The sequence below is a fragment of the Eulemur rufifrons genome, chromosome 16 (genome assembly GCF_041146395.1).
Source record: "Eulemur rufifrons isolate Redbay chromosome 16, OSU_ERuf_1, whole genome shotgun sequence".
NCBI classification, from domain to species: Eukaryota; Metazoa; Chordata; class Mammalia; order Primates; family Lemuridae; genus Eulemur; species Eulemur rufifrons.
Window position 1 is genome coordinate 93,959,624 of NC_090998.1, and position 24,562 is coordinate 93,984,185.

The 24,562-nt window shown below is 59.3% G+C and overlaps 1 protein-coding gene across 2 annotated transcripts in view; it reads left to right on the forward strand.

Annotated features, from left to right (window-relative positions):
• The first annotated feature begins 257 nt into the window (after positions 1 to 257).
• Positions 258 to 24,562, forward strand: part of GRAMD4 (GRAM domain containing 4) — a 77,277-nt gene continuing 52,972 nt past the window's right edge. The window contains exon 1 of one of the 2 annotated variants that reach the window (XM_069491700.1): positions 258 to 406. In XM_069491700.1, the coding sequence (XP_069347801.1) occupies positions 378 to 406 (29 nt within the window). In that variant the 5' untranslated portion in view covers positions 258 to 377. Of the gene's footprint in view, positions 407 to 20,320; positions 20,403 to 24,562 lie in introns of those variants that run through there. The other variant, XM_069491701.1, reaches the window with a different exon arrangement.

Genomic DNA, 24,562 nt, shown 5'->3' on the forward strand with positions numbered 1-24,562 from the left:
TGGGCCACCCAAACAAAGGCGGCGCCGCGTAACCGAGCTCGCGCGCGCGCGAGGACCCGTCCGGGTTGGCGCGCCCCCGCGGGCCCCGGGGCCGGGCTGCGCGGGCGGGGGCGGGGGCGGGGCGACGCGGAGCGGGCGCGGCCCCTTTAAGGCGCGGCGCGGGGCGGGGCGGCGGCTGCGCAGGGCGGCCGGGGGCGCGCAGACTCCGCGCAGCGGGACGCGAGCGCGCGACCTGGCGCCGCCGCCGCCTCCGCGCTCGTGGCCCGCACCCGCGGGGCCGCCTCCTCCCGGCTTCCCGGCGCCGCTGGGCTCCCGGGCGGGCGGCAGGTGCAGCGCGGCCGGGCGGCCGGCGAGGGGGGCGCCGCGGCGGCGAGTGGATGAGAGTTGGCCCCGATCTCCGCGCAGGGTAAGCGGCGCGCGGACACCCACACGGACCTCGGCGGAATCCCGGCCGGGCTCCGTCCGGGGCCGAGACCTGGCGCGCTCGGCCCGCTCACCCCGCCGCCGCCGCCGCGGGGCCGGGGCTGGCGACCCTCCGTGCAGGGCCCCGCGCGGGCGCGCCCCGCTCACACGCCCCCGGGTCCTGTGCGGCCGGGACGCGCGTGACGGCCACCCCTCGCGCGCTGTGGGCACTGGCGTCCGCCGGGCCGGGGTCTGCCAGGTCGGCCGGGGAGAGAGGACGTCCCGGGGGCGCAGAGCCCAGACTGGGGTGGGGGCGCCTGTCTGGGGTCACAGAGGGTAGGCCGCTGGAGGGGGACGGGACAGGGCGCGGCAAATGCTGTCCTACTAACCGACTCCTTGGTGGGGCAGAAGAGGAAGGGGGCCCCCCAGCTCCTGCTACCCCAGAGATGACCCCGCCAAAAAGTTGTGGCCTCTCGCCCTCTCCCTGTACCCCGCTATCTGCCCTGTGTCCTTTCCCTTTGTTTGGGACGTTCAGCCGGTGGGGCTCTGCTGGGGCTGGTTGGCACGTTGGCAGAAGCCCAGGCCCGTGTGCCTGCCAGGAGGTGGGGTGGAGTGTGGCAACCCCCGGCCTGAGGCCCCACCTGTCCAGAACAGGACCTGCGCCCTGTCCAGGCCCGGGAGCCGGGGAGAGAGGAGAGCCTGTGTGGCCTGAGGCTGGTGCGCTGGGCCCTGGCTGTCGGCTCTGTGGCAGGAGTGGCAGTCCCCCAGGGCCAGAGACCTGAGCATGGCCCCCAGAAGCTGAGTTCACTGTCGGGGCTGTTGCCAGTGCTGTTTCCAGAGGTGGGAGGTTCTGTTTGGGGGACACCTATTGCAGGATGGGGTTCCCTGCTTGTGTGGGTTGGGGAGAAAATTCAGAGTTCTGAGCCTCTCAACCCCAAAACAAGGCTCCAGAGTCCCAGCCCTGGGGCTCTGCTGGGGCCGAAGTGGTTAAGAGAGGAACTTGGAGACTTGCCTTCTTCACCCCCTGCTCTGTGACCTTGGGCTGGGCAGGGAGCCTCTCTTGCCTTAGTTTCCTCACCAGTAGTTGGGGAGGAGGCAGATAAAAGCATTAAGTGAGGGGATGCAGGCTCCGCTCAGGCCCCGCACATCGGGGTCAGAGGTCAGGTAGTGCCCTGGGCCCCAGGCCATGTATGCCCCAGGCCCATCTGGGGACACACAGGCTGGCTGGGTGAGTATGTTCTAGTTCCTGCCCCGTGCTGTGGTGAAACCACATTCCACAGTTGTTAGCTGGGACACCCGGATCAGTGGCCTCAGTAAACCTGCCCCTGTGTCCTGCCGCAGACCCCTCTGGAGGAGCCCTGCCTGGCCTTACTCCTGCCTTGGCCGTGGTATTGACCCCAGGGCAGGGGCCGAGAAGCCCTGCCACACTGGCGGGGATGGACTCCCAGGGAGGTGCGGGCTGAAGGCTGGGCGGCTGGGCACCCTGTGTCTCAGTGGGCGGCCGCCTGCTGCTCTTTCCTCTCAGCTGCCCTTGCTTATGGTGTGAGTGTGTTTGTCCCAGCAGAGTGCCCTGGGGACAGATGTCTGTCTTTTTGCACACTGGAGAGCCATTTCCTGGAAGCTCCCTGGGAAAGTCTCGAAGCTGCGTGTTTCCCAAGGCCTTGGGAGCCGGTTTGCTCTGCGTCTCCTGCCGAGGTGGTGGAGGCCTTGGCAAAGGAAGGACCAGGTGGTCTCTCCCCAAACTGCCGACCTGTGAGGGCCCCTCCTCAGTGCCGCCTCTTATCTGTAGGGTCCAGCCCAGAGTGGATGTCGGGGACGGCTCCGGCGCCAGCTCAGGGTGACCTCTGCTTTCCTCGCTCTCCCTGGGCCTCACCTTCACTGACTGGAAAACCAGGGAAGAGAATCAGACCTGGTTTTCCTGAATCATCATGTTTGCTATATAATAGAATAGGATAGTGGTTCAGGCACAATGAAAACAAAGTGTTATTAGATTCTAGTGAGCCGCTGTTGCCAGGGAAGGCTTCGAGCAAGCCTAAAGCCCGTTTTCTCTTTGCAAAGAGTAGCAGAGCAATGTTACAGATGTTACAGAAACGCCAGCACCAAACCCCACCACCGTCTTGATGAAATCCACGTTACGGGGGAGCCAAGGCGCCCTGATGTTCCCATGTGTGATCTGTGTTAGTGGTTGTGCCCTCTTGGTGCCCCCTCCCCTCCTGGGGCCACGTGGAGGCCCCTTCCAGCTCCCTGCTTTCTACTGTTAGACGGTCCCCTCCGGAAGCCAGACCCACCGGTCCTGGGGGGGCCTGGCTTTGGTCAGCGGCTCATTTCTGGAGGCCGCCCCCTTTTGGGGAGCTGGACAGGTTTCCCCTTCTGGGGGCTGCTGCCCAGTGGCTGTGGTAGGGACTTAAGGAGCAGTCCCAGAGCACCCGTTGGTGTGAGGCGTGTGCTAGTTGGCAGGGAAAACGCCAGTGCCTGGCCATGTGGCCTGGTCACTCCTCCCAGAGTTTCTCCCCCCTTCTCCCAGAGTTTCTGCCCCCTCCCCTGCAAGACAGCCCCCGAGGCTGCCCCGCTGGGGAAGGGAGGCCCTGTCTGTGGGAGGCCCAGTGCTAGCTGCTGCCTGGGGCAGCTGCGGACAGGGCTAGGAAGTGGCAGAGCATCCCTGCGCTGACACGTGAGTCGGGGAGCCAAGACATGGGCCACGGGGAGTGCGTGGTAGGTGGGGTACAGAGGTGCTTGCTGGGAAGCAGCTTCTCTTTGCTTAGCTCGGGGTTGGGCACCTGCTGGATGCTGTCCAGGCCACGCTGGCCACTCACGTGGTGCTGCTGAAGGCCTCTGGTCTGGATAACCTGCAGGCTGGCTGGGGGGCTCTGGCACCACAGTGGGCTTAGCATGGCCTTTTCCTTGGCTTTTTGGTGGCACAGCGGTGGGGCCTTTCCTTAGGTCTTTATTCTGGGCAGAGTAAAGGGTGTGGAAGTTCAGGTCCTCAACAGGTGCGGCCGGCGGAGCTGGGAGGAGGCCTGGGGCTCTGAGGGGACGGTGGCTGTGTGAACAGAGCCTGAGTGGGTGGGGCCCAGGGCAGCCTGTTGCCTGCTCGGAGCCCGTGGCTGCTGGAGAAATGTAATCGGTTAACTTGAGAACTTAAAGGCAGGTTGCTCCGACTTCTCTTACACACAGAGATGGTGCAAGAAAACGAGGTTTTCCCAAGTTAGAGAAAACTGTCTCGTTTTGCCTTTGCTGCCTCTGCACGTGCCCATACCGGGGCCCGCGCAGATGCCGGGCTGGTAATTCTGGTAATTCGCCGCTATTGACGTCGAGTGTGAAGGCTGTTGTTAAGATTGTTTGGCATTTGAGTTTAACTGGGGTTGTGATTATGTGTGAGCCCTGTGATTAAAGTCCCCCGTGGTGACACAGGAAGAGAGGAAGTATTGGCTTATCAAAGAAATTAATAATAGTAATAGAAATCACTCAACCTGCCGGCCAGACATCGTGCTGAGTGTTTCACACGACTTGTGTCACAGAGCCCTCGCAGCGGACGCTTGCACCCCTGCCTGCAGATGAGGAAACTGAGGCACGGAGAGGCAGTGCGGCCTGCCTGAGTCCCCCGTTCGGTAGCAGAGCTGGGATTTGAACTTGTGCTGTTGGGCTCCAAGGGCTGTGTTCATAACCACTGCAGGCTTTCTGTTGCCCTGATAATCCTTTCAGAAAGTTCCGCCAGGTTTCTGGGGGGTTTAGTGAAGGAAGTAGAAGCAATAAGTTTAAAGTCATGGTGAGACAGCTGTCTTTGCTGCTGAACATGCAGTGATAACAAGCTATGACGGCATCTCTCACCCAGGCCCCACGGCGTTCTAAGCACGTTGCACGCTTCCCATAACAGCTGGAGCTGGGTGCTGTTGCTGGCTCCACCCAGCAGACGAGGAAGACCCCACACAGAGAAGTTCAGCGGCTTCCCTGAGGCCACAAGCCAGTGCATGGTAGAGCCAGGTTTGACCTGGTGGTCTCTGCTCCTAACCCAAGCCCCTGTGTGGGGGGCGTGGGGGTTGGTGGAAAAGGTTCTTGGTCTTGCTGCTGTGTGTTCTGGGGCAAGATGCTTAACTTCTCTGGACCTCAGAGAGGTTTGGCCACCTGTAAACAAAGGTGCCTTGGCCTAGAGTATGGAAGCCAGAGCCTGAGTGCTGGCCCCTGACCTTGGTGGCGGCATCTGCGCCACGGGGAGGCCTGGGTGGGTGGGGAAGCCTGGTAGTCGCTTCCCAGGAGGAGAGAGGTCTGGTGAGGAAGCCTGGAGCGCCCCGTCCCCAGTGCATGGGCTTGGCTGCTGTAGGGTGGGGTGGCCTTGGGGTGTCTCGAGGTGAGGCTTCCGGATTGGCCCCTGACACTGGCCACCGCCACGTCGCTGCCCTCTGGGAGGTGGGGTCCGAGGAGGCAGATCATGGGAAACTGTAAAGCTCTGTGCTTGGCGAGCGGTTACCTGTCCCTCGGGACTGGGAGGGAAAGCGGCTCCACCTGCAACCCCCTGTGCCACCAGATTCAAGTTAAGCTGTGATGGGAGAAACCAAATGTGCTGGGACCCTTCAAGGGCCGCAGCGGTTAGGAGGGCTTTGGGGACACGCCCTCTCTTGGTTGGTTCTCCCAATCAGTGGGAAGGGCTGCTGCTTCTACCCAGCCCCTCTGGGCAGGGGCTTGGGGCTGTACAGGGGCGGGGACGCAGGTCAGGGGGCAGGAGCCCCTCCCTAGCATCGCAGCCTGTAGTGCAGGTATGGGGTGTGCCTGACCCCTGCCTTTGTCCTGGTGTCCTCCTGCTAGGGGCACACCTCCCCTTCCTGGTCCCCGCAGGACAGTTCCTGGCAGGGCAGGACCCTGGGCCTGGCGCGTCTCTGCTCCATGTTCCCACCCGTCCCTCTGCCCCACTCCTGGCTTCCCTCTTCCTGCAGTGGTTTGCTGTTGTGTACTGTTTATCACGGTTCCCTTCTAGAAGGTGGGCTCCCTGAAGCCAGGGTCTCTCCACTCCTGCTCAGTGACCTAGAGTGGCACCTCGAGGGCGCCTTGCTCTGCCCTTGCTGGGTCGCTCTGCGGCCCAGACTCCAGGGACCTTGGTTCCAGGGCTGAGCTGGGCGGTGGGGCGGGGCCGGGCGTCTCTGGCAGCTCCCTGAGGGAGGGGGCAAGGCTGGGAGCAAGAGAGTCTGTTCTTTTGAAACATCTTTATTGAGATATAATTCACATGCCATATGATCCACCCATTTACGGTGCACAATTCGTTGACTTCAGTGTTCCCACAAAGTGCACAGCCGTCTTTGTGCAGCCACAGTCAAATCTTACTGGATTTTCATCACCCCAAAAGGAAACCCCAGATCCTTTCGCAGGCACCCCTCACCTGCTTTCTCGCCCTCTGGATTTGCCTCTGCCGGGCATTTCTCACAGGTGGCATCAGACCATGTCGCATGTGGCCCTCCGTGTCTGCCTTCCTCACTTGGCATGAACGTGTCTTCCTTGGTGCTGCAGCGTGTGGTGACAGCTGTGTTTGCTGCCTCTTCTGGAGTGTGGCACCTCTTCCCTGTGCCCTGCGGTCATGAACTGATCTCGGTGGGCTGGCCTTGCCTCCCCGGGCACTGGGGTCTATGTTCACCGCAGCCCTCCCATTGGCATGGCTGCCCTGGGGCTCTTCGCGCTCACCAAGCAGGGCACCCACCACCTCGAGCCACTGCACATCTCTCACCTCATTCTCCCGCTTGGCACTCAAGTCACCTCCTCCAGGAAGCCTTCCTGGCCTCCCCTGCTCTGTGCGGATCACCCTGCCTGTCTCTGAGCTCCTAGAGGGCAGGGCCCTGCCTTTCCTCTGGTGTCTGGAGTTGTTGGGGACAGCAGACAGTGTCTTGCAAGTGTGTGTGGGAGGAATGGCTTTAGGTGAGGGTGGGAGCCTGGAGCCGGTCCCCTGGGGCTCTGACTGATGGTCCCAGAACTTGTCCCCCAGCCCACTATTTTTGTCGCTTGATTATCCTCCATCGTTGTGCAGATCAGTTGGGTCGAAACCATCTCTTGCCCTCTGTGTCCTCCAGGGCATCGCAGGGGTAGGGTCTGGCATGGGGGTCCCTGGACACTCAGGCAGAGCTAGCGAGTGGGCAGGAGTCCATGCCGACCCCCGCCCTGCCCTGCCTTGCACTGGGTGGCATGCTGGCTTTTGTTTTTAACAGATTGTGTTTTTTGGAACAGTTTTGGGTTTATGGAAAAATTGCAAAGATAATACAGAGAGTTTCCTTATTATGTCCCTCAACTGCACTCAGTTTGTTTTGTTATTAACATCTCACATCAGTGCCACTAATGTGGCACATTTGTGACAATTCATGTACAATATTGATACTTTATTATTAACCAAAGTACATAGTTTGTTCAGATTTCCCTAGTTTTTACCTAATGTTCTATTTCTGTCCCGGGACTACATCCAGGACACCACGTGACACTTGGCTGGTGTGTCTCCTTAGTGTCCTCTGGGCTGTGAGAGTTTGTTAGACTTTCTTTTTGATGACCCCGACAGTCTTGAGGGGTGAGGAGTTCTGCCACCTCCTCGAGGGGGCGTCTGCGTAAATCACGTGGAATCTTCCGCACGGCAGCTTTGCCTCCTCTCCCGCCCACAGCCGCAGGGGTCTGTGGACACTTACTTTATACTTTGGGTACAACACAGTATCACTGTATTCATTTTGTTGCTCAGTTGTTGCAGCTTTGGCCGTGGGGTCCGTTTGACACCCAGCGCTGTGGGTGATCTGACATTTCCTGACTTTCTGGCCCCACGAGATGCTCCAGGCTCGTCCTGCACATGCCCTGGCCTGGCCCTGGGATCCGCCCCTCCCCGGGAGCCTGGGCGCCCTTCACTGGCGGACGGGTCAGGAGCCAGGGCCTGGGTGCTGGGTGGGCCTTGCTGCTGGGTCACTGCTTATAGGCCCCCTCAGCTGACAGCAGGGAACACCCACGTGATTACCGACCTGCGTGTATGTGCATGTCTGCAATTACTTCTGCGTGTGACCTGCCGTACCTGTGTGAAGGGACATGCGGGTTCACGCCAGTGGCAAACGCTAATCTAGTGACCACGTGAGTCATTCTTGTCTCCCTCGCTGACCAGAAAGTGTCCATTCCAGCAGCGGGAAGCCAGGCTGCCACCACTTGCTGTCACTTACTTCATCCCAGTGCACGAGGACGGTGGGGTCAGTGTCGTAGCCTGCTCCCCTCAGGAAGCAGCGTTAGGGACCGACGGCGGCGCGTGCGAGTGGTCCGGAGGGGGGAGTTGAGGGGCTGCAGGGTAACGGGCCTTCCCTGCTGTGCTTAGTCACCCGGCCCACCGCGGGGTGGGCACAGGCTTCGGCGTCCCTTTGAGATGTGAAGTGCGGCTGACTTTGAGCGCGTCCTGGCAGCCTGGCCCGTCTGGCAGGGAGGAGAGAGGCTGCCGGCGGGATGCTTCAGAGCTCAGACGCATCTTTGACTTGCATCCTGGCCCGGTCTGTCTCCTCTCCGCCTCTCAACGTGCCACCCTGGCAGGGGGCAGCCTTTGAAACCTTCTGCAGAGCAGCAAAGGTGCACGCGCTTGCCTTTTGGTAAATTCTTTCATGCCGGGATGCTTATAAGCCCGAGTTGCTCAGGGTCCTGTGAGAAGTTCTGGGGAAAGTGGATGCGCCATCTCTGCTGCCTCGTGTCGGTGGTGCTGCGGCTCTGAGAGGAGCCCGGGAGGCTTCCGGCCACAGCACCCCAGGGCCTTGCCTGGAAGACCTCAGCTCTCCCCACACACCTGCCGTGTGTTCAGTGCTCCTGTGTGGGCCCTGCGTGTCTCCTCACAGGTTCGATCTGAACTGTGAGACACTGAATGACACTTCTGCCCCCAGGGCACATGGAGGGGAGGCTGGGCCAGTGGACTGGGCAGGGGCCTAACCCAGCTGGAGGGGGGTCAAGGAGGCCTTGCTGATGGGGCGAGAGGGGGGCATGGAGCCTGTTTGCAGGACACAGGAATAGGGATGGGAGCCAGGCTGGGTGAGGCCTCGGGCCACCCAGGCTCAGTTTGGCGCAGGGCCTGTGAGGTCAGCTTGTGAAAGGTCCGTCGCTGTCCAAGGCTCCAGGAGACCCATCCAGTGTGTGCCCACAGCTCTTCTGGGCCAAGGACTAGGGTTCCGGCCACGTGTCTTGGTGTGGCGGGACACATAGATCCCTGCGCACTCCAGCTGCATCTCCTGAAGGCCCTTGTCTCTGTGGTGTGGGGCTAGGACCTCCCACGACCCCCACGTTTCCCCCAGTCCTGTGGGCTGTGTCCGAGGAAGCTAGTGGAGCTTGCCCGGCTCTGCCCAGCCTGGGGCCCAGAGCAGAGGCCCGTGTGGCCCTTCCTGGGAGGGAGGCTTAGGGGCCGATCTGGGGCTGGTGTGCTGCCTTCCTGGCCCCACCCTCTGCCCCCTCATTCCCCTGTTCCCAGTCCTTGCTGGGCCCCATCAGCTCCTTCCTGCTCGGTACTGTACAATGGTTGGGAGGTGACCCTGGCCTGGAGAGGCTCTGTCCCCTTCTGGTTGCTGCCTGGTGACCACGACTGGGGCATGAGCTGGGGAGTCCCTGCCAGTCTGCCGGGGCAAGCAGCACCCAGTAAGTCTGGCTGGCCAGTGAGGCCCTGCTCGGTCCTGTCTTCCTGCCCTACAGCCGAGGGGCTAGAGCTGAGGCCCTGCAGCTCAGAGGGCACTTGGGATCCGGATCTGCAGAGACAGGAAGTCATGGATCAGCCTTGGCCCCCTGGGGAGGGGAGTTTGGCATTTAAAACTCTGAAGCAACTTCAGTGCCTTCAGAAAACACACACAAACCTTCCATGTCACAAAACCCAGACTCTCACTTTGAAACAACCAGACCTTAGCTGTGCGCCGTGGAGCTGCACAAAGCCCGTGCGCTGAGGGCTGTGGGTTTTCTTGGCCCCTTCTGCGCTCATGTGCTCTTGTTTTATGCAGAATCCTAATCTGGTGGCTCAGGCCCTGCCCCTAAGGGCTGTCGGCAGGTCCCACTGGGCTGTGATGAGCCAGTGATCTGGGGACGGGCCCTAAGCCAGAGTAGAAGGTGATTCCATGTCCCCAGCCACTGCTGAGAGCGCAGTGAGGCCGGTGAATCATCTCACAGGTCCTCCAGCCAAGAAGTGAAACCGGCAGGTTGAAGTATGTGGGGGCCGGGAGGGGGCAGGCCTCGGAGAGCCCAGAGTGACACCTGCCCATCAGCTCTGGGAGGTGGAGGCTCCCTTGGGGCCCTGTGCCAGCGACAGCCCAGTTTCTGTGTCCAGTACCTGGTGTCTGCAGCCCCCTCCTGTTCAGTCCAGGGGATAGTCAAGGCTCTGACGAAGAAGTGAGCAGGAGGGCACACGTCACCCAGGGCGTGCCAGGGTGAGGCGGGGCAGGAGGGCCGGATGGGGGTCAGCGGTGCCACGAGGCTCTGCCCTGTGGTGCTGGAGGAGCACAGAGCAGGCGTGCTTAGGTCGCAGATCAGGAAGACAGGTGACGTTTTGTTCAGCAGCCCCTGCTTAAGGGTGCGGGCGGTGGGCTGGGCGAGTCACTACAGAAGTATTCCATCAGAAGGTGGAAATGCGGTGTAAGCATCTGAGAGGGAGAGACAGTCGTCATTGCTGGTCCTTAGAGCCCAGCCTGCCCCACAGGGGAGGTGGCAGATGTGTGACAGCCGCCACTGAGCCTATTTGGTGTTGAGGAAGTGAAATATGAGTCAACCGCCAGGAGCTCTGGGCAGGAGGGCAGAGTTGCAGGGAGGGTGGTGCTGGGGGAGGGGAGGTTGGTGCTGGGGGAGGGAGGATAGTGCTGGGGGGAGGTGGGATGGTGCTGGGAGAGGGGATGATGGTGCTGGGGGAGGTGGGATGGTGCTGGGAGAGGGGTGGTGGTGCTGCGGGGAGGGACGTGTGCTGGGGGCTCCTGGTTCTCCCTGCTCTGGGCAGACTCACTGCCATCGTGGGATTGGTGGCAAAAGACCTAGGTGGCAGGGAGGGCTCAGGACACGGTCAGGAAGGCTCAGCAGGTGGGGGAGCCGAGGGGGAGTGGGTGGCTTCTAGTTGGGACCACCGGGTTGGGCAGGCCATGCTGGGCTCCACCTGGGCTGTCCGTGCAGCTCTGTAAGCCAGACACCTAGAGCTGTGACTGTCGCGTGGCGGGCCCTGCGGATCAGCCCCCACAGCCCCATCTGCAGCCAGAGCAGGTGCTGGGGTGGGGCAGGGGGGGGCCAGGTAATCCCGGGGACCGCCGGCGTCACTGCCCGCACTCGACGGGTGGGCAGCCTGCGGGTTGGCAGGGACAGAGCCCAGGTCAGCCATCCTTCCGCCTGTCCAGGCAGTGTGGGTGCGGTGGGCGCCCCTGGGCTCTGTGTGGCCAAGGGTGGCCCGGCTGGTTCTCAGAGAGCCCTTGACGGGAGAGTGCCCTGTTCATGCCCATGCCTGCAGGTGGGCCAGGCTTAGTGAGGCAAGAAAAGGGGGCTCTGGCCTCTGGCCAGCTGCTCTTGGAGCTTTTAACGGGCCCCACCCACACCTGGTCTCTCCCGTTACATAGCCAGCTGCCGCCTTTGGAAAATCAGCGATTCCAGAGCCTGCTCCAGGTTCCCCCAGTCCCTCTGTCCCCTGGGGTTGCTAGTCATTCACTGCTGGAGTCATACAGGGCCGAGCAGAGCCCGGAAGTGGCTCGACCTGGGCTGGTGCCAAAGCCTTCCTTCCACAGGTCGTGTCTAGCTGGGGGCCTGGGGCTGGTGACCAAGCCTCTCATAGTGCCCCTTCTCTCCTCCAGTGTGGGGCCAAGGTTGGTGACGGCAGAGCTCCCTGAGCACTGCGATGTCGTGTGTACGGTGCTGACCCAGCAGTGACCATAGCTTGTAGCCATCACGCAGCGCAGGGGCTCCAGGTGGTGCTGCTTGATGGAGCCAGACTCCCCCTTCTGCAGCTGGGAGACCTTGTCCCGATGTCCCTTCAGTCCTGCTGACTTCTCCAAAGCCCTGGAGCCTTGTCAAAGGAAGCAAGCTGGAGCCCTGGACAGGGAGGGGCAGATGGGCTGGTCTAGAGCACAGGCCTGAGGCTCCCCAGGGAGAGGGTGTGGGCGCTGCTGTTCTGTTATGTGAACACCGGCTGGGGCCAGGGGATGTATGGGGGCAGCTGCCCCCCACAGCAACCCAGAAGGGGGCTGTGTCACCCCCACTGTGCAGGTAAGTGGGCACCTGGGAGGCCCCAGTGCGGCTACCTGTGGGCACATGCCCAGTTGTCGCCCTGAGAGGCCACTCTCTTTGGTTTAAGTGTTTTAAAGGATCGCTGCCGTCTTCTCTGTCATCCACTCTGGAGCCTCAGGGGTGGAGCCTGGTTTTTCTCACCTGCCCAGTCGTCAGGTTTCAGGGTCACCCACTGCGCTCCGTGTGTGCAACCCTGAGGGCCCCACTGCACTCTGCCTGGACCACGTCCCCCACCCCAGCAGCCTGGCGGCCTCCTCCCTCGGCCCCTCAGAGAAGCCTCCTGCATGCACCATTCTACACCTGTGCACCTTTCTACACCTGTGGGTTGTCAGAGCTCCCAGGGCCCCCTCCACTCTCCCCTCCCCCATGACCATCCGCAGGACCCTTCCCACCACCTGGTGTGTGTGCGCGCGGATGGGGAGACCCCACTGTCTCCAACTTCCGTAACTGTCTTGCAGGGTGGTCTCCCCGTGGGAGCTGGCACTGCCCAGCCCAGGGGCATCCCACCCACTGTGGGCCCGGTGGCCACCTTGGAGCCCCCCCCCCATGTCTGCAGCAGCCACTGGGCAGCGTGAATGGCCTCGTACCCTCGGTTCCTCTGAGTCAGGGGATCTGAGCCCAGAGTCTGGCCATGATGGCTCTGGGGGCACCGGACCACCCTGGGCTGAGACTCTTGGTGGGAAGCTTTGCGAAGTTGGGAGACAGATGGTGGGCTGAGTGGGGGTGGCAGGGTCTGTCCCAAAGCCTTTCCTTCCAGTCTGTGTCCTCCGGAGCTGCAGGGAGCTGCGAAGGTGCTGGGTGGTGAGCGCCCTGTGGTGGCTCAGCGGAGGGAGACGGGAGGGGAGCAGCCCGGGGCTGGGCCCGGGTGAGTGCCACCAGCCGCAGGGACAGGCCAGGGTAGGAGCAGGTCAGCGGGATTGGGGAGAGTCCACAGCATTGTCTGAAGACAGCTGAGGATGGTGAAGGTTTCTAGTTTACGGAAACAGCTGGAGAAGGCAGGCGCCCTGGGGCAGCGCCAGGCAGGTGTGAGGGGTTGAGCCTGTGATTGGAAAATCCCTCTTAATCTTATATTCTCTCACCAGGGATTTAAAAAGTTAGCCTTACTGATACATCAGAAGATTGGGGTTTATTGGTTTGCACCCCACATCTACCAAAGCTGCCCGAGGCGGAGGCTGATGGCCGTTGCCAAAGCCCAGCTTGCATCCCGAAGGGCGCTGCTCCCACCCCCGCACTCTGCAGTTGGCCAGGGGCAGTCAGAAAGGGTCGTTGGTGGCATCAAGGGAGGTTGGGGCCCACGCAGGTCTGACTCGGCTGCCGTCCCCTCCCGTAGCTGCAGGCTTCGCGGGGCAGGGCCACCGTCCGTCCCCATGTCCCCAGCACTTGGCCGAGGGCCCCGCACAGATGTCCAGGGCAGCGTGGCGTGTTCTAGGGGAGCCAGATCCTGTCCCTGAGGCCCAGCTCAGCAGGGCCACAGGGCTGGGATGGGCAGTGCCTCGGATGGGTGCAGCCCCAGCCCCCACCGCCCTCTCCCCAGCTGACTGAATTGACAAATAAGTGTGTATTTTTAAATAATTGACTACTTAGTTGTCTGATTAAAAGTAGTGAAACCAGCTGCCTGCCCTGAGTCACAGCGAGGAGGCCCTGCCGCGGCTGCGAGACGCACTCGGTCACCCCGATGGGCTCTGCGCAGTTTCCTGAGTGTTCTCGCCACTCGGCTGCATCGGCCCTGGGAGGACCCGCGTCCTCACGCCTGCAGAAGCAGAGCTTCGGTCCCGAGAGCCTTTGGAGTCCGTGGCTCACGTGGCGGTGACTAGTCTGTGATGGGCTTTGGCACACTCGGGGCCAGCAGGGTTCTTGGCGGGGACCCACGCCCGGCACTTACGGGACGTGGCCGGCACCGTGCGAGGAGCGACTGGCGTTCTGCCTCCTTGCCGGCAGTTGACTCTGCTGCGTCGAGTTTAATAATTTTGGCAATAAAAAGAGCCTATATGACCCATTTATAAAGTATTTCGGAACCACTTACATGAATATTTTGTCCTAAATTCTGTATAATTAGAAGATTTAGAACCCCACTCGTGATTATTTTTGTTCACCAACATAACCTAAATTAGAACTCTCCATGTGGGTTTTCAAAAAAGAAAGCATCAGAACGAAAACATAAAAGGAATTGATTTTATCTCCACTGTTCTCAAATGCTCGAGAATGATGTGTTTGCTTAAGTGGCACCGGAACCTTGTTGACCGTGATTGGATTTGCGGACCTTTTCTCTTTACCGATAGCAGAAAGGTAAATGTTACGGAAACGCTGAAAAAGTCGTCGTAAGTTCTGACTTCGAGGCTGGATGAGCCATTGCTGGATTCTCCTGCCTGGTCCGTCGTTGGTCCCTGAACCTGCCCTGGGGCAAAAGCTTGCCCGCGACGTCTCAGGCCTCTTACCTGCGGGTGCTGCCGTACACGTGGCCTGTGGTGGGCCCCCCAGCAGTGCCGTGGGGGCAGGCAGGGGTGGGCCGGCGTGGTCGAATGTGGCCGACTTCCCGCCGCAGGGTGCTCTGCGCTGGGGCGGACTTCGCAGAGTGAAGGCTTGTGGCTGAGTCTTTTTCTTCCTCTTTTCGGTGTTCAGGCCTCCAGAGCATAGAATGGGATATGTCGTTGTCCTTGGGCCATGACGTGCTGCCATCATTGGTGCCTGCATGGTCCTCTTTTGTATGTTTATTTAATAATGTAATGGGCACCCTGGAGCTCACCCCTGGGTAGAAGCCAGGGTCTTGATGATAGCCACCACCTCGCCGGACGTGCCCCCAGCCTCCCCGCCCCTTGCTTCCTTGTGCACGCCCTCCCCTGGCCCTGTGCCACACTGTCCCCTCCTGCAGCTCCGCCCTCGGGGCTGGTGCCACTGTTTCTGTGGAAGGACAGGTGGAAGTGGTCCGGGCAGACCGTGGGCAGGGTGGGCTGGGAGGTGATAAGCACATTCCGGGCCAGGGCAGGTGTGAGTGCACACAGGTGTGAGGGACCAGGTGTGTGCAGGGATGCTGGGGTGTGGGGCATGCAGGGGTGGTAGCCAGAGAAGAGCTGGGCCAGGGGGAGGCTCCTGTCTCTTTTGGGGGCCCTTGGCAGAGGAAGGGGCGATGCTTGTGGGTGGTGAGGGACCTCGGGGGATGAGCCCCAGGGAGGGCAGGTGGTTCAGGAAGCCTCAGGTGCAGAGATGTCCAGGAGGTAACGTAGAGCTTGGTCTCAGGGCAGTTGGCCCTGGCCAGGGACAGAAGTCTGGGCTGGAGATAGAAGCTGTGTCCTGGGTCTGGGCAAGGCTGTGTCTCCTGGGGGTGAAGGGGGTGTTGGAGCCCCGAGAGCCCAAGGCTGCAAGGGACAGCACAGGGTGTCTGGGCTGGGAGGGGCACGCCTCCCCCTTTCTGAAGCACTTCAGAGCAGGCCGGCTCTCACCTGCTCCGGCTCTCGCCAGCTCGGTTTTGTCGTCTGTGTTTTGCAGCTGGTGACCAGCGCTTAGGCCCTGGGACCTTTTGATATGTACCAGCAGGTTTATTTCTGCTGCTCTGAGTAAGGTGCTAAGTCAGCACAGTGCTGTGCCCCTCCCTCAGACCACGCCGGCGTGAGGTCCACACCCTCCCGCCCATGCCCCGGGCTGGGCCCAGGAAAGCCCCTCGCCCCAGAGACACTCGGGTTTGGGGAAATGAAGCCGGGGCAGGCGTGTGCAAGGGGTGTTTTTCAAGCTGTCAGGTCAGATTTGGAAACTAGAGACACAGACCGAGGAACATAGCAGGTCTCAAGCCTCAGGTTTCTGGAACAATCTAAGGGGTAATTTGAGGGAAGTTGGCCATCAGGACAGGTGTCTAGTTTGGCCACCCTTGGAAGTAGGTGCCTGTTCTGACTTTGGTTTCCTGGGTTGTGAATCTCCCTTTAATGCCACACGAAGGGTCCGGCACCTGCAGAACCCTCATCTTGTAGCCCGTGGGGCTGGCCCTGTGTCTGGAAGAGTGAGCTGGTGCCCCCAGCGGTCTGGGCCCAGTGGTGGCAGGGGCACAGGAGGCCCAGAGGAAGGCAGGCTCCGTCGGGGCAGCCCAGTCCTCCGAGAGGGTCTTCCTGTCCCGACACCTTGACCCCTCCTGGTGCCCACTCCCAGCCACCAGGGGACCAGCTTTTCTGGCCAGTGCCTTCTCCAGAATCATTGTGGTCACCCCCGCAGCTGGTCAGGGGGTCAAGATGCCACCGGACAGAGAATACAGAGCCCAGCTGCCCAAGCAGGTGAGCACCGGGGCAGGTGAGCACCCCATCTGCCAGGTGCAGGGGTGGCTCGAGCAGGTCACAGAGTTGGCTGCCGAGCCAGGTCCTCCAGGTGACAGGCTCTCTCCTTGCCTGGGCTACCTTCCCAGCTCGCCCAGGGAGGCTGAGGAGGTGGCGTCGGGGAAGGAGCGGGAGCTGCTGAGGGGCTTGCAGAGGGTGAGAAGGGGTCTGCCGTCCTGCGAGAGGGGCTGGCCAGACCCCGGATGCTCTCCTGCTCGCAGTGTTGACCCAGTGTATTAGGATGGATTTACTTTCTCGAAATTGACTTTGTGGACACATAGTTGGAATCGTTTGCATAGTTCCAGATCAGTGCCACGTGGGGAGGGCAGAGGGCCGCTGACTGCAGTTTCTGTCTACTGCTTCTGCCCAGGCTGACCGCGAGGACACAGACTAGCTGGGCCCAGCTCCCTGCTCCCTGCGAGCCTTCAAGGCCTTGGCGTCGTATTTGGCTGAATCACATTTATGAGGCCGATAGTCATCAGTTTCCACAGGTGTCAGTGTGGCCAGGATGACAGATGTCACCAGTGGCCCTTTCCACGGAGCCAGGCTGCCTGGCCACAGGACTGAAGCCTGAAGTTGGCCTTGCCACCGTCCCCGCTGTGGGTGGGGGCTGGGGTCTCCTGGGGTGCTGTGGGCTTGGCAAGGGTGGATGGTCAGGCTCTTCTCTGTAGAACCAGGTGGTGGGATTTTGTTTCCTGTTGGAATTTGGAGATTAGGCCCTAAAGGCAGGATTCTTTGGTCAACTTGGGGCCTTTTTTCCACCTGTCACTGAGACCTCCCCTCCTTTGCTCTGATGGCCGCAGGGTTGACTCAGCCGCCAGCTCCAGGTGGGAGTGGAACCACCCTTCTCAGAGTTACCCGCCAACCTGCTAGTCTGGTTATGCCAGGGCTCCACACCTGCTTTTGGGAATGGGAGGACCGCAGGTGGCTCAGCCACCGGGGAGCAGGAGGGAGAGGGTTCTCTTGCTTGGGGGCCTCGCAGGTGCCCGGCGTAGGTGGGGAGCCGGTGCACAGCCCGGCTCTCGCTCCGCAGCCCGCGTCCCTCCCGGCAGAGGCATGCTGCAGAGCACGGCTGCTTTGCAGAGAGGTTCTTTTAGTTTAATATTTATGAGGTTGGGTTCTTCTAAGGGGAAAATCATCTGAAGCCCCCAAAACGTGTGGGCATGAGAGGATGTGGTGAGTTGGAGTCTTATTTAGATCCAGAGGAACTTCATCGAGTGATGTTTCTCTCTCTCCTTTCTCAAGTTTCAGGTGATTTTCTGGCATGGTTTTAATTAGGACAAAAACAAGTACAGTTTTATTTGCAAGTTACTATTCTGGGGGAAAGTTTATAGAAAATGTAGGGCTTTGGGGGGAGGGGTGTTTACGATTATCTGCTTGTAGAACTTGCCTTTAGGATGCAGTAGAAGGTGGCATGTTCTGGTCAGTTGCATTTTTTTTAGTCCATTAGGGTTTGGCATTTGGTGGCCTTTTTTTGGTGAAAATTCTAGTGAGATGTTTGGGTCCCTTATGCTGCTTTGGTAAGTGGAGTCAGGACAAAAGGGGGGAGGGCAGGCGAGAGAGGGAGTTGGAGTTGCCCAGGGATTCTCACTGTGGAAGGTGTGGGGCGTCGTCCAGGATGGTCCTCACCTGCAACCCTTCGAGTCGCTTGCTTTCCTATGTGTGAGGAAAGGCAATGCCGGTTATTGGTTTGATTTGCTGACTACTGGATCCCGGCTTGTTGATGGTTCTAGGTAGTTGAGGTGTGTGTGGGGTCCGTTTGGGGGCAGGAGGCCATTCAGAAGGTGGGGGAGACTCCGGGGTGCAGCCCTGGGCCCCTCGAGGGGCGAGTATACCTGAAATCAGAAACGGGAGCTGCGCTGAAAGCCAAGTCCTCAAACCACGTGGGCAGGGTGGGAGGACCGAGGGGGCCTCGTCCCCACAGTGCCCTTACGAGCTACGGCCCATTTCAGGCTGGGACTGAAAGAAGAGGAGCGGATGGGGCCGGAGCCGTGAGTAAGGGCTGGCGTGCGCGGGGTGTGGGGGAAAAGGGTGTGAACTGGCCGTGCAGCCCCCCCAGAGGAGGTGGGGCATTGCAGGTGGGGGAGGCGGAGACTGAGCTGGAGGGTCAGATCAGGACAAGCCCAGACCTAGAGAGCCCCTGGCACAAGGAGTGGAGTTTTGGCACCTGTGTGGACAGATGGGGTGGGCGGGGGCCCAGCTAGTTCTGCTGAGAGCTGCCCGGGCAGGGCCCGTGTGTGTGTGCGTGTATTTGCGTGATTAATTATGTAACTTGGAGATGGCTTGGCTTTTCACACCTTCAGCTATTATTTTCATAGTTATGCTTTTAGATGCTAATTTTTTTTAAATGCAGAATTACCTAGCAACCTGCGGTTAACGTATTGGCTCAGTTCTCTGGTAGGAGAGTCTCAGTTCTCTCTGGAAGATGGAGAGAAACATTTCCACAGCTCGGCCCCAGGAAGCACGGTAGGCTGCACACGCCGTGGAGTCTCTCAAATTTGTTGTAGTTAAGCAAAAGCATGCTTTGATTTTTAATTGCTTTTGCAGGAGTGGCCTGCGGAAGGCTCTCCCCACATGGGGATTCTTCTCACCTGCGAGTCAGTGAGAATCCCAGGTGTGTCTGGCCACCTGTGGCTCGTTCTCCCTGTAGCATTGTCTGCAAACGGGGACTGCACATCCGATCCTACCTTAAAGCCAGCAGGAAAGCTTGCTGTTTACAAAATGATTTGTCAAAGGTCCTGCGGAGAACGGAGGAGTCCTTTGGTCATAAAAGCATTCGTCCCAAAGTATCTGTCCTGGAAACCGACTGTTTCATGCCTTGATTTCTTAAGGCTGGTGATAGCTGTGCTCTCCTTCAAGAAAAAGCCACCTGCTGATAACTGGTTCCTGCAGTCGTCACCTGGAGCTGTCACCCTATTCTAGTGGCAGGGTGTCAGGCTCCTGTTGGGAGTGTCCCCAGAGCCCCAGCAAGGAGGGGCCCACCGCAGGCTCGCACAGGGCACGTGCTGGCTCGGGGCCTGGGCTGCGTGGGGTGCGTCTCTGGTCTCGCCTTCTTCCTTCTGGTTGCATCTTGCCCCGTGGTATCTCCTCCCACGTCCCCTGCATCCCTTCATTCCCAGGCGGGTCTCCCAGGACGGCCGAGCAGCCTGGCTCCAGGCTCGTGTGGTCCCTTTCCCAAAGGGACTGTGATTCGCCTGCTGAGTTATTAATGGTTTATCCGTCCCCACAGGGTCCCCACCGCTGTGAGGCAGGGCCTCCCACTGGGGCGGGTCATTCCCCAGGGAGAGCACAGGGTCCTTAGGAAAAGAGGGAGGAGGGACATTGGGTGACAGGCCCCTCAGTGGGTGCGACATGCGCATGCGGGTGCAGAGGCAGGTCTGGGGAAGACGGCTGTGCTGGCAGCAGGTGCATCCGTGAGCACCCGGTGTGTGAGAGCACGGGTGCCACAGGACTTATGTGTTCCTTGGACGGAGAGATTCCTGTGGACTGTGGGAGTCAGGGAGGGCTTCCTGGAGGAGGAGCCTCACGTGGCCCCTGGAAGGGAGGCAGGAAGGGAGGGTGTTTGTACCAACTGGGGTCCAGAGAATGGTGGTGCATTTGGGAGACCAAGGATTTGCTGAGGCGAGTGATTGGGCAGGACCTCCTAGGACCCGTGGGGTGTCCTGCTGTGTAGAGAAGGTGGTTGCGACTCTGACAGTGACCTGGAGGCTGCTCGTCCTTGCTGGGGTTCCACCCTTGGCCTGAGCGTGAAGCGGTGAGGAGGTAGGGGAGGAGTGAGGTCTCGAGTCCGCGCTGGGAGCGTGAGGCTTGGGCGGCATTGGGGGTGGTGTGCGGCCTCGTGGGTCCATGGGAGCCGGGAAGCGCTGGTCAGGAGCGTGGCTGCTGCCTTCTTTGTTGCTTGACTCTCTGTGCCTCAGTTTCCCAGTTCAGAAAGGGGAGTGATTTCCATCTGCTACAGGTGTGAGGATGAAGTTACGTGGCTGAGGACCCCGTGGCCCTCAACCCGTGGCCTGCTTGTCCCACCATCCTCTGGCCGGGACCCCTGTTGCACACGGGTGACCTGAGGACCAGGACAGATCAGGGCAGGGTCCACGCCCCTCCCTCACCCTGGTCACTTTCCAAACCGCTGTGCCTGTCTTGGTGCCGGGCCTCTTGCTGGTCTCCAGCCTGTTGCCGACCTGGCCCCAGGGACCCACGTACCCAACTCAGCCTGGGGTGGGAGGTGCATACACTCGGACCAGTGGCTGACCCTCTCCTGACCTACGACCGGCTCCACTCTCTTCTGTCCCCCGATGGACAGAGGCTGTGCCAGACGCACTTTGTGGTTTGTTGCAGAGGCTACCCCTCCCCCAGCCCTGGACTGTGACCCACGGCCGACTCAGTGCCACGTGTGTGGGTCAGGGCAGGTGGTGCGGGGTGCGGTGGAGACAGACCCCAGCGAATGTGAGTGTCTTAGAGATTGGATGAGGACTGCGACGGGCTGTGCCCAGAAATAAGGTGGGTGCCCCAGCTGGCCCCTTAGGAAGTTGTGTCTTTGGCCAGCCCTCTGCTGCCTGCCTGACCCCTGGGTCTCAGGTTGTGCGTGAACATGCTCCCCACTGGGGCCCAGCTTCAGCCGCCCCAGGCCTGGGTCACGGTCAGAGGTGGCCGGTGGGCTGACCGGAGGGGCCCCCGAGGGCACAGTGTCCCCCTGCGAGGCCCCTGGAATCTCAGGGGTAGGCCGGTGGCTCTCACACTTTTTGGTCTCGTCTTGGACCCCCTTACAGTGTTACGTTGTTGAGGACACAGAGAGCCTTTGTGTGCGTGGGCTGCATTCACTGCTGGTCACTGTAGTAGAACTTGACACTAAGAAATTAAAAATATATGTTAATTTATTAAAATATGCCAACTATAAACCCATTATATTAACATAAGTAGCATCTTTTTATTAAAAAATCACTATTAAACCAGTGAAGAAGGACATTGGCACTTCGCATTCCTTCCTGGGAGTGTGGTCTGAGGGAAGACAGCTGTGGGGCCTCCTGGCCTCTGGGTCCCGCCTGCCGCCCTGTCACGCTGGAGCCGCCGGGGAGCAGGAGGGAAGGCAGACGTCTAGGGTTACTGCCAGCGGGGTTTGACCCGTGGGTCCCCCGGGGGTTCCTGGGCCACTTTGAGAACTCCTGGGTTAGGCATTAGGCAAGATTCTCTGCCGTATGAAGAAGGGCAGTTTTTGTTTTTTGGCTTTTTTAAACAAGAAAATCCTTTGTATTTCTTTTATTTAAAAAATGTAATTTTAAAATTTAGTTTACTACAGAGTAGTTAATGCATTCCGGATTCAGAATTTGAAAGATGTTCAAGCTTCAGCCCCGGTTCCTGTGTCCAGAGGGCACGCTTGGGACCAGCGTTCATGCCAACACTTCCAGGGCAGCTCTCGGGCAGGATTCTGTCTTTTTTCCTCCCCCTCCCCGCATGTTCTTTGCTGGTGGGCACCGGTGTGTGTGGGGTGGGCTGTCCAGGGCATGCGTGTGGCCGTGCCCTGTGGGCAGACTCGGACGGGCCTCCAGCCTTTTCTGCTTTCATGAAAACCATGCCAGGCGCCAACCCTGTGCCTACATCCCGCTGCCCTTGCGAGTAGGAGAGATTACTGGAAATGCAACAGTAACTTTCCTGGTTGTTGCAAAGTTGCCTCCAGCCGCTCTTGCAGCCAACAGACCCGGTTCCTGAGGCCCCTGCGCCCACACGCTGTGCCTTCTGCCAGTCTGTTAGGGAAAGGGTTTCTTGGTGCAATTTGATTTGTATTTCTCTCCTCGTAAGTGAAGGTTAATCATCTTTTCATGTTAAAGAGCTATTTGTTGTTCCTTTTCTGTGAACTGTCCACACCTTTCGCCCGTTTTTCTGCAGGACTGTTTATTAACGTTGGGCAAATTAATGCCTTGTGGTACGCACGGAAGTGTTTTCTCCCACATTGCCATTTATCTCTGACTGTGTATGGAGGTTTTTGCCTTGCAGAAATTTGTTTTTAATGTAAATCTCTCTTCTCCTGTGTTTCCTGTCTCCCTTGGAAAGGCCTTGTTCAGTCCCAAGGTGATGCGTGTCCCCCACAGCGGCCTTTGCTGCTTTGACACTTCCGTTACTCTACATTCAAATCTCTGGTCTGGTTGGAATTTGTTTAGGGAGGTGTGAGGTACGGAGCCAACGTCATCTTATTCCAAGTAGCTCCTTGGGTGTTCCAACATCATTTGTTGAATAATTTATCTCTTCCCCTCTTGAGCACAATTGGGTCTGAGTCTATTTCTATACATTCAAGTTTGCTGCGTGGCTCTACTGTCTGTTCATACGCCATTAACACACTTTTTTTTTTTTTTTTTTTTTTGAGACAGAGTCTCACTCTGTTGCCCAGGCTAGAGTGAGTGCCATGGCGTCAGCCTAGCTCACAGCAACCTCAAACTCCTGAGCTCAAGCGATCCTTCTGTCTCAGCCTCCCAAGTAGCTGGGACTACAGGCATGCACCACCATGCCCGGCTAATTTTTTCTATATATATTTAGCTGTCCATATAATTTGTTTCTATTTTTAGTAGAGATGGGGTCTCGCTCTTGCTCAGGCTGGTCTCGAACTCCTGAGCTCAAACGATCCGCCCACCTCGGCCTCCCAGAGTGCTAGGATTACAGGCGTGAGCCACCACGCCCGGCCCCATTAACACACTTTTTAAAAAAGAAATGGGGTCTTGCTGTGTTGCCCAGGCTGGTCTCAATCGCCCAGCCTCAATTAAAGCACTTTTGAAATGGCTGCAGCCCCATCACTTTTTATTATGCGGCAGGGCTGGCCTTCCCTCGCCTTGATTTTCGGAATTTTCCTGGCTGTTTGGCTTATTTATTTTTCCTGATGAACCTTAGACCCAGCTTGTCTTAGTTCCTCTGAAATATGTATGTGTGTATTTTTAAGGGAATCATGTTAAATTTATAGATCATTTTAGAGAGGATTTTTTTCCTCTGTATCAATTGTAATAAAATATACATAACAAAACTTACCGTCCTAGCCGTTTCTAAGTGTTAGGGTGTGGCACTGAAGTGTTAGTTCGGTGGCATTAAAGCACATTCATATCGTGGTGCGGTCATCACCACCATCTAGCTCCAGAACTTTCTCATCTTCCCAAACCGCAACTCTGCACCCGTTAAACACTGACTTCTCCAATCCCCATCTCCCCGTCCCCTGGCAGCCACTGTTCCACTTTCTGTCTCTCTGAATTTGACTCCCCTAGGGACGTCATGAGTGCAGTGTCACAGTATTTGTCGTTTTGTGACTGGCTTATTTCACGAAGTGTAACGTCCTCTAGGCTCTTGCATGTTGGAGCAGGTGTCAGAGTTTGCTTCCTTTTTAAGGCTGAATAATATTCCATCGTAGGGACAGACCACAGCGTGTCTGTCCGTCTGTCGGGGACGCCTGGGTTGTTTACACTCTGGGCTGCTGTGAACACGGGTGTGCAGGACTCTGTGATTTCCGTTTTCTGGATGTGTGCCCGGAACTGGGATTGCTGGGTCATGTGATAATTCTGGTTTTAGATTTTGAGGCACTGCCGTCCTGTTCTCCCTGGGGCTGCGGTTACCCTCCCTGGCCCAGGAGCTGGATGTCAGGCCAGCGCCTTGGCCTGAGAATACAGAGGACCCGCAGCTCCACAGCCGGCCACAGCTCACCTCTCACCTCCAGTGTCTGGGGCCCTGTCCCCAAGCGGTCCTGGCGGTGGGCAGGAGCTAGGGCACCCTGTGCTCCATCCTCCAGCCTGTGATGGCTGTGGTGTTCCTTCCTGAGCCTCTGTTTCCTCTTCTCTTTAAAAAGGGGGATGGTGGTAATAGCAGCTCCTGGTTACTGAGTTCTCAGCACATGCGAGGCCGGAGACGGGTGTGTGCGCGTCAGCGAGGGAGGCTCGGGCAGCCTCGGGCAGGTGCTTGTCCTCCACGTTGCCGCGGGGTGGGGTGGGACCAGCCGTACTCCCGCCTGCGCTCTTCCCCCACAAAGCCCGATCTGCCCGCTTGGCTCCGTGTCCACGTGGTTTCCTCCGGTGTTTCTGCGTCCCTGCCTCTTGCTGGAAAGGGACGAGTGCCCCTCCGAGGCCTTGTCTGCTCCCACCAGCTCCTTTCTGCCTCGTTCTGGCAAAGGGACTGTGCAGGTGCCACCACTGCCTGTTTCCGAGAGCCCTTCCTCCCGCCACCCCCTCTGCGTCCCAGTACCGAGAAGCGTGTCCAGCCGGTAGTGGGTGCTCATTGAACACTCGGTGGCTGGCTCAGTTGTCACTGTCACTGCCCAACATCCAGCACCCCAGCTGCAAGCCTCCCTGCCCGCCTCACACCTCTCACCCAGGCCTGCCGGTTGACGGTGCCGTCCAGCCTCTGGGTGCAGCACGTTGCTTGCCCACTCGTCCCAGCCCACGTGGCCCTGGGCAGCAGGAGGCTCTTCCGTGAGACTGGACTGCCGGGCCACACCAGGCTGGCGATTGGTTACCTGGGCGGCAGGTGCACGGCAGACCTTGAATGTCTTTGACTTTGCATTTAAAATATTTGTTCTTGTTCACTGGACCTTGAGTTTTGCAGCCCTGGGCTGCGGTGGCTGCCTTGGCCAGCCTGGCTTTCGGCAGTCCTGTCGCCAGCCGAGCAGGAGCCTGGGTCCACCTTGTCCCTGCTGT